The 9,014-nt window shown below is 41.6% G+C and overlaps 5 protein-coding genes across 5 annotated transcripts; 2 read left to right on the forward strand and 3 right to left on the reverse strand.

Moving 5' to 3' along the window:
• Positions 1-26: 26 nt before the first annotated feature.
• Positions 27-152, reverse strand: SS1G_08530 (predicted protein; the record flags this gene model as incomplete). The annotated part of the gene is made up of 1 exon (XM_001590740.1): positions 27-152. One exon carries the CDS (start codon positions 150-152, stop codon positions 27-29), a length of 126 nt encoding a protein of 41 aa, XP_001590790.1.
• Positions 153-517: 365 nt separating this feature from the next.
• Positions 518-1,470, reverse strand: SS1G_08531 (predicted protein; the record flags this gene model as incomplete). Its single annotated transcript, XM_001590741.1, has 3 exons — positions 518-580; positions 645-994; positions 1,287-1,470. The coding sequence occupies 3 exons, from the start codon at positions 1,468-1,470 to the stop codon at positions 518-520; spliced, it is 597 nt and encodes a 198-aa protein (XP_001590791.1).
• A 1,026-nt stretch (positions 1,471-2,496) lies between these two features.
• SS1G_08532 (predicted protein) lies at positions 2,497-2,697 on the forward strand (the record flags this gene model as incomplete). The annotated part of the gene is made up of 2 exons (XM_001590742.1): positions 2,497-2,570; positions 2,661-2,697. The coding sequence occupies 2 exons, from the start codon at positions 2,497-2,499 to the stop codon at positions 2,695-2,697; spliced, it is 111 nt and encodes a 36-aa protein (XP_001590792.1).
• Positions 2,698-4,041: 1,344 nt separating this feature from the next.
• Positions 4,042-5,926, forward strand: SS1G_08533 (hypothetical protein; the record flags this gene model as incomplete). The annotated part of the gene is made up of 2 exons (XM_001590743.1): positions 4,042-5,046; positions 5,096-5,926. 2 exons carry the CDS (start codon positions 4,042-4,044, stop codon positions 5,924-5,926), a joined length of 1,836 nt encoding a protein of 611 aa, XP_001590793.1.
• Positions 5,927-7,295: 1,369 nt separating this feature from the next.
• On the reverse strand, positions 7,296-8,089 carry SS1G_08534 (hypothetical protein; the record flags this gene model as incomplete). The annotated part of the gene is made up of 3 exons (XM_001590744.1): positions 7,296-7,488; positions 7,615-7,719; positions 7,947-8,089. The coding sequence occupies 3 exons, from the start codon at positions 8,087-8,089 to the stop codon at positions 7,296-7,298; spliced, it is 441 nt and encodes a 146-aa protein (XP_001590794.1).
• Positions 8,090-9,014: the final 925 nt, after the last annotated feature.

The raw sequence follows: 9,014 nt of genomic DNA on the forward strand, positions 1-9,014 counted from the left end.
CAACTCCCAACCTCATCTCACCCCCTCTACATCACCCACATCACCCCAAAAACCACCACCACCATCAACAACAACGCCATAACCCAAGAAACCCAAACCCCCGCCCCCTCTCCAGGTCCATACCCATAACTCATACTAAAAAGCGCACACATATGCACCAACGAAATAAAAACCAACCCGACAAACAAACGTAAGTGCTTTTGAATTTATTTTTGGCTTCGCGCAGGAAAGTCGTGTTTCGTGCAGTGCGTCGCGATTGGCGACGATGGAGGAGAGTCCTTGGATTGAGGAGATGATGGTGGAGACGCGAATGGGGCGTAGAGGGTGGAGAGGGAGGTGTGGATGAGGGGGAATTAGGGGGTGGAGGGGAGGTAGTGGGGAGGTTGAGATGGGGATACAGATATGGATGCGCGGGAGAGAGAGGAGGAAGGGATACAAAGGGTGTGAATGATAAATTGGATATCGGTACAGTGTTCGAGAGGCGACGACGGGTGACTTGAAGAGTGGACCATTGTTCTTATTTTTCAGGCCAGGATTTGTAGGCTTGCCAGTCAGTTTGTCGCGAGAGTTGCCATTCTGTCTAGTTGTGAGATGGTATTTGTATAACGAGGGTTAGTATACCAGCGTGAAGAAGAAGTACGTACTTTCCTTAATCTCTGAACAATTATTTCGAAATAATCTATCAATTTCACGTAATGAGAAGCTGTTATTTTCTTGAGAAAAACCGACGTGATTAATGGAGGTGTCGCTCCTTCCATCTCGAATAGAAGTGGACTGTGATGCTCCAAGTAGAAGCAAAGATCATCGAGCATGCAGGTTCTTGGAGGGCCATCAAATGCCCCATTCAGGCCATCCCTGGTCAAGATATCAAAATCGATAAAATCCACATAGCCACCTTGAAATATCTCACTCTTCATCTCTTGTGGAAAAAGGCTATGTCCACGATATACTTCATGAACCGGTGGTTCACAAAGAATAACAGCTGCCAGTTTTGCTGTCAGCAATTTATAGGTATCAGTATAGAAAGCCTAACACAATAAACTCAATACTTACCATCCCATCATCCTTCTTTATCAGCCTCCTCTCTAAACCAAAAGGAACATTTCCTTTCTACCGCAGCCAAACTACCCAACTTTCCCATAAAGCTAATTCCTACAATATGCGAACCACTCACCGCACAAATCGTGCGCCAATGATCAAAATCCGGGCCAAATTTTTTCATTTCACGATATTCAAGACGAAAGTATTTCTTTGGATCCTCCAACAAGGTAATGACGGAGTATCACTAAATCCTTCTTGTACATCACCCATATCCCATACAGTATTCCTTTCGTGCCTGATGAAAAACATCGGGTCCATGAAGAAGTATGATCCAGATGCCTCTACAAATCGCGGATCCAATCCTTCCAGGATATATATTCTAACTTGTATTTGGTTTTCTTTCCCCATCGTCTTTTGCTCGTTGTGCATAATGATTTTTGAGCTCGGAAAAGTTGCCAAAATGCCGAGTCGTAACTGTGTGATCAGGGCAAATGTTCAGAAGAACAGATCTTAATGTTCCAACTCGGGAACCAATCCCACGATTTTTGGGATCAGGTTCAAGGATGGAGGGATTTCGTGATTTTGATTTCCTGATAAATTCTAGATGTGGTCCCTCTGAACATAACCACGATAAATCACTGGCATGTGTCCGGCTGATACTTAGAGGTCATCTTGACAACATGAAATTCAGTGCCTTTTGTTCAAATGTTGATATAAAAACGGTTAAGATTTTTGTTTTTGGTTTCAATCGGCGAAGGCGAAGGCAATCATATAAAAAACGGATAGTGGAGGCTGGATCCTGCAAGAAATCACGAGAGTTGATTTTGAACCGATCTTGGTTGGTCTAGAATAAAGAGATGCATACATTGTGGCGTTGTGTTTTCAAGCCCGATTGACCAGCAGTCAGGCTTCCATTATCGCAGCAAGTTTGCCTAAATTTATGTTTGATAAAATATATATGAACAGATATTCCACGAAATGTAAAGTCCTTATGTTCTTCCACCCATTTGCATTTAACTCCAGAAAAATTTAAGAATATAAGTGGAATCGAGAACCAAGGAGCGAAATGAGGCATGAGATGAAAATTTTTATTGTAACCAATAGTTCAACTCTGCTTTGTGTTACGGTTGTTGCCTTCTCAAATAAAGAATGTTTGCGGTAGTCACAGTAGACTCCTCGTTTAGGCATATGCCTTCATGTTGATAATACCGCTACTCACAACTTCTGTCATGACGCTGTCATCGGTGATGATGTACGATATTCTGACGAGGAGCAAGAATGAAGTGGAAAGATCTCGTCACTCCCCGATACTTCTTTGCGTAATTTAAAAGTCCAAGGACACTTCAAGAGGCTCAAATTTCCATGCCTTCCAGATCAGTTGTTATATCGCTCTGTCTGTCCTTGAAACCATATCATCAATTTTGAGGCAGAAATCAGGGTACACCAGAGACAGAAATGAGTACAAAGATCACAACGCCAACAACTAGCGCAAAGCAAAGAGAAGTTGTCCCGTGTAGAGTCAGAGGATTGTGCACTAAAGAAATACCACAAGGCTCAGACACTTCTAAGCAACTTGGATTTGGAATCTTGAAGTAATAGGCAGCTACAATCTTTTCCAGTTTTCATTGTAACACAAGCAAAAGATCCGACGAATAAGAACCAGTCATTACAGATAAAAAAAGGGCATAATGTAGGAAATTACAACGGCCTCGAAGGAGAACACAAGTACTTGTAATTAATTGGACGGTACGACTCGCCATTTGCTGAGGAGAAGTGCCGAATGAACGAATGAAAACAAAAACAGGTTTCTGTTCATTTTGATGAGAGAAAGTAATCAAGAATATAGGGAAGAATGAATAGTCAAAAGACCCAGAGACTTGGTGACTCAGTAGTTTAGCAGGTGCCAGCTATTAGGTACTCATTTGATATCCCTAAAAGTCATTAAGGTTATGGCTTCATCGATCTTACGATGACAACTATGGCAAAAAGAATAAAAGCAAAGGTGTTTGACTCTTGAGTAAGTATGATTGCATGGCAATAGTGTGTCACGCGTTGTACCAGTTTCCGGTCCATATAATTAATTGGAAGTAAAAGTTTGGGTGGTGTGGACCGAGGGAAAATTGGGGCCAATTGTACCCCTAATTCCAGTACTCTCTTCGTATGTATTTGAATATTCGGCATTCGATGGTTCTGCCTGTAGTCGTGTAGTCATACTTGTTTTCGATCATGACGATATAGATGTGTGTGTTGAGTAGATATCGTATATGTGAAGTAAATTATAAGCTTCGGACTAAGTGGTGTAGTTGACATACTAGGCATCTATCTAATTGACATAGTTGGCGACGCTATGCTCATGGATAGGACTCGCGTTGTCATTCGTGGGTTTTGTTCTCCATAGAAGGTTTTGGTGCTTCTAACTTCATATCGATTAGGCATTAAATGGTTAGATTATCAAACTTAGCCCTGATAGCCCTGTGATAGTCCTGATGATAGCTTGATTGCAGCTTTCTTACTCCGTACTTCGTAGCTTGGTGCCATTGTTACTTCAAAGGTCTTGAGCTAGTCTGTATTAGTAAGGCGGTAGATCCCGTGATCGCTCGAAATCAGTTAGGACATGAGCATTTGCCGTTCGCCCTAAGCTTCTTACGGTATGGTTGAATCATAACAATAGCTTATCCTTGCCGAGTGGTTGATTTTTATTTTCCTATTATAAGACGCGACAGAAGCAGAATATTCCCACACAACTTCGCACGATAACAACAACTCACAACTCACAACATCCACAACATTCACATCAATTTCAATTGAATTCACTTCAATCCAATCAATTACTTCAATTTCTCACTGAACTCGAATTGGATTACCTTTCTCTCGCTTCAAACACTTCAAAGTTCTTTTTAAATCCTCTTATTAGGTACTCGGAAGATTCATCTCCATAAACACACAAAGTCGCGTCTTTCGTCATAATTGAAGCTCGATAACATAACTTCATACCACAAGATGCCTCCCAAGAAAATCCCATCTCCTCCCACTCGAGTTTCAACTCGAAAACCCTCTTCCCCAAAGAAGTCTCAGGTCGAGGCAAACACCTCTAAAGTCATGAAAGCTCTCGCACCGAAAAAGGCCGGTGTCGCAAAAAATGTCGCACCTCAAAAGAAAGTCTCTCCTGTCGCAAAGAAGACAGCCAAAGCACAACCAGATGTAGCCAAGAAGCCTACGACTGCCACTAAATCTACCACCGTTAAGAAGACGACTATCACCAAAGCTGCCATGGCAAAAAAAGTTGCTGCAGCCAAAGCCGCTCCAGCTAAACCTGCTGCCCCAAAATCTAACAAGCGCAAATCCACCGAAGATGTCGATGAACCTGCTGCCAAACCCTCGAAGAAGGCTAAAGTCATCAAACCTACTGTAGTCAAAAAGCTTGCTGTCAAAGCAGCTGACAAACCTACTCCTGCAGCTAAAAAGCCAAAGGCCTCTCCAAAGCCCAAGGCTCCAAAGGTCGTCAAACCAAAAATTGTCAAGCCCAAGGTTGAGAAGCCAAAGACCATCATCAACGTCGCTCCTACTCAACTCTTGGACATATATGTTTTCGGTTGCAATGAAGCTGGCGAACTTGGCCTTGGCCTTCAAACTAAAAAGGACACCATTAATCGTCCAGTTAAGAACCCTGCCCTTACCGCTCTTGGTGTGGTTCAAATGGTTGCTGGAGGTATGCACGGAGCTGCTCTTACCAAGGATAACAAAATCCTTACATGGGGTGTAAGTGATGGACTCGCATTGGGCAGAAAAACCGATGACTGGGTTGCGCCAGAGAGGGATGCCGATGCAGATTCGGATGATGAATCAGACGCTGCAGATGCACGAAACCCATTGGAATCCACCCCGGGTGAAGTTGACATGACCAATGTACCAGAAGGTACTATCTTTACCCAAATCACAGCAGGGGATAACGCGACATATGCTCTCACCAATGATGGACTGGTCTATGGTTGGGGATCTATTAGAGTAAGTTCAATTACCATAACCCTTTTGAAGTAATACTAATGATCTGCAGGGCGCTGATGGTCCAATGGGTTTTACTAAGGATGTCAAAGAGACCTTGGTTCCAATGCTCATTCCTGGTTTGAAAAACATTGTCAAGCTCGCTGCTGGTAATAACCATTATCTTGCCCTTAACAACAAGGGCTCTGTTTTTGCATGGGGTGCTGGTGAGCATAATCAACTTGGTCGAAGAATTGTTGAACGTTCAAGGTTGAATGCTCTTGTTCCTCGCGAATTTGGTCTACCAAAGGCCATGGTTGATATTTTCTGTGGATCCGAACATAGTTTCGCTCTTCATAAGAATGGCACTGTTTACTCTTGGGGAGCAAACAACATGGGTCAATGTGGTCAATTCACCAAAGATGGTGCTTTGGCTGAAGAAGTTACTTCAACCGCCACCAAAGTTGATATTCTCAAAGGCAAAAATATCAAGATGATGGCTGCAGGAAATGCATCCAGCTTAGCGCTCACCCATGAAGGTGAGGTTATGTATTTCGGCAAAGCCTTGGATGGCCTTTCTGGTCATGACGTCGAGGCACTTCCAGAGGATGTCATCATCAGAAATGAGCGTGATCAAAGATCAATCATTAAAACACCACTCTCCTTCCCGTTCAAGGGATCATACATTGCTATGGGCAGTGATCATAGCATCGTCCTTGGTCCAGAGGGCAAAAGTCCTCATCATTCTTGGGGATTCAATACATACAGACAAACTGGGTTGGAAAACGATCAAGATGTTTACATTGCGGAAGAGCTTAACAACAAGAATATCGAGGGGAAGAAGCTTGTCTGGGCAGCTGGCGGCGGTCAGTTCACCTTCTTGGCGGGCATTCCCGAGAATTAAATTTTGAATATTCGCATGTCTTTTCTGTTCAATTGTAAATAGAACCTGGCAGCCGGATCCTTTCATACCGCAAGCAATTCAGCTCGAAAGCGACCTTTCAGCATCTATTCAATATTGCAAACTCGTCTGCTTTGATTTTTAGGGACTGACCTTGATGGATCTCTAGTTTTTACCTAGGACTTTGATCCGGACCATCAAGGCATGCTCTCTCTTAATCGTTGCAGGTGAGTTTTCAATATCGGGTGTTTGCAGGAAGGGCGAAAATAGGGAGAGTTGGGCGTGGTTTGACAGGTGATGGGTGCGTTTATGACTTGGCGTTGACGGAATTGTATGGATATCAAAATGGGTTGGATGCATGCATAGCATTATTGAGTCTCGTGGGATAGAACATGGAACATTGGGATGGATGGATTGGCGTTTATGGAATGTTGCAATTCTTCTGTTGGGATTCATTATTGGTGTTGATAGACCTAATTTTCAGAATTGTTGGAACTGTCTTGTTGTCTATTGAAAGTCATTGCGTTTGATAGATCACTTTTCTTTTTTAGAATTGGAAGTTTATAAAGAAAAACTTGGTGTACATGAAATTGTGATGTGCTTTTCCGAATGAGAAGTTTGCTGATGCTGTATAATGAATGAACTGTACTTGATTTTATAATACTGTCCTGACGATTAGAAAGTCCGTATGCATATATCTACTAGGTATCTCCTCTTAGTACTTACACTCATCATCATCATCCACTCTACTCCACTCTGCTTCTGTCAATTCAACTCAACTCAACTTAAATTACTCAAATCAACTCTATTCAACTTCCTTCCTCTACCTAATCATACATATCACATAACCGCACTACTTAATAATACACACATTCCTATCCCTATCAGATATATATATTGTATAGTTTGAAAATCAAGCTATAAGCTAGCTTGTTGTGCATATATATAATTGTACTTGTCGATTAATCAACAAATCGTTCCTTTTTTCGTTTGGTTAGACGCGGAAGGAGAGAAATTTGAGATATGGGAGGAAGTGAGATATAGCTGTGAAGAAAGCAGTGGATTAATGGATTTGGGAAGCTTTTGGATCAATGTATACAGATGTTTACGAATAAGGGACTTTCCAGTGATTAATATCGTGGTTCGTAGAAATACAAGTACTTCATTCATGATTCACAATCTCATCATACACCCAAAATATATATTTGTAAATCATCGATTCATCATTCACGCTAATCCCCCTTGTAACAAAAGACTAACCCATCCACCTGAATCCATCTGGACTCTATATCATTCATGAGTATAACATCCGCTTCAAGAACCAAATAACAATCATCCACCCACCCACATCATCATCCACTACACATCAGACTTATGCCGCCAGCGCCTTTTGAATAGCCAATTCCAATGCGGGAGGATTGGCACCGACAACCTCTCCGATCTTCTCTGATCCCTTGAAGATCAAAAAGGTAGGCATAGCTCTAACACCAAGTTCTTGTGCTACCTCCGGGAGTTCATCGACGTCGATTTTGACAAAATGGGCGGCGGGGTAGTCTTCTGACAATCTGTGTGATGGGTTTGTTAGCATTTATTAATATTGATGGAATTCCTTAGTAGCTAGGTTGTCTTGAAAAAATCGTGATGGGTGTACCCGTGGAGAATGACGGTGTCGAAAGAAGAGAATAACATACTGAGCGACTTTAGGAGCGATAGCCTTGCAAGGACCGCACCATGTTGCGAAAGCATCGACAATGACGACGCTGTTATCGGTGAGAGCAGTCTTGAAATCAGACGCGCTGTTATTTATTTGTTAGCATGTACTTTATCTCGTTGCGTTTCCACCACGGATCTCTTTCGAAAAGCTCTTCAAAGCCCCCCACTTCCTACCCACATTATCGAGGACAAAGTATTTCGGCTCGAGAGTGTAGATATATTGATGCGATATAGCTATCCATCACCAGAATACCAAAGACCTCCAAGCAAGAAGAATATAGCCTCAAAGAAAAGGACAGATAAAACTCACCTTGCAATATTGTGAACACCCATATTTGCGATAGATTGATGAAAAGATCTTTTATTAATCGAGTGAAAAATAAGATTATTTGCAGAGGAGGAAACTTTCGAAACTTTTGGTAATTGGGAAAGAGATCTTGTGAAGAATGACATATGAAAACTCTTCAAAAGATATCTGAAGAGTATTTGTAGTGTTTGGGTTGTGAGGGAGGTGAGATGATGTGATGTGATGTGATGTGTAAAATGTAATGTGAGGCTGTAAAAGAGGCGTTTTGGGTGCTTGCTTGCTTGCTAAGGATTGATTGATTTCTAAGAGGGGTAAATCGGTTCGGTAGAATAATCCTTATATTTCAGGCAGGAGTGGAAATGTATGGAAGAATTACTATGACGAAATTGGGGATGTGTAAGCAAATTGGCCTAGAATTCTTTGCGGAGTAGTATCCTTGTTTATGATATGATTGGTTAAATTGTTGTTATTTCACATCTGATTCAAAGATTGATTCATTCTATTGTTTCTAGAAGGCTGGTTTTGATATTGAGGGTGTTATTGAATCTATTCTAGAAATATTATCAAGATTTATGTGTATTTGTATTAAATATAACTTATTTATACGTATCTGAATCCTTTTCTGTGTTCCATCCATACTACTCTGTACTTACTATTCAGCTTTCTTTGCCCTCTTCCCCACAACCAAGCCCAGAAATACGAATACAGATTACAGATTAGTGATAATTATCGAACATACCCGAAAAATCCGAATGAATCTTCCATATTGCCGATTCCATCTTCCTCTTTCTTTCATTATGAACCAAGCACTCGCCACTCACCTGCTTCTAAGAAAAGACAGAAGACCATACATTGCAATAGTTTAGCTAGCTAGAAGTATAACTATACCCATGTTACATACAATAAACAATACACTACATACCTACTCCAACCACCACAACTCCTTTTCTCCTTTAAGAGAGACGCGGGAAGGAAGATTTTATACGGAGTACAGGAACAGAGATAGAAACAGAGTAAGAGTACAAAACCCATCATGTACATACCATCAACATGCTTAATGACGTAATCTTA

Source organism: Sclerotinia sclerotiorum, genomic scaffold (assembly GCF_000146945.2).
Source record: "Sclerotinia sclerotiorum 1980 UF-70 scaffold_11 genomic scaffold, whole genome shotgun sequence".
NCBI lineage: Eukaryota > Fungi > Ascomycota > Leotiomycetes > Helotiales > Sclerotiniaceae > Sclerotinia > Sclerotinia sclerotiorum.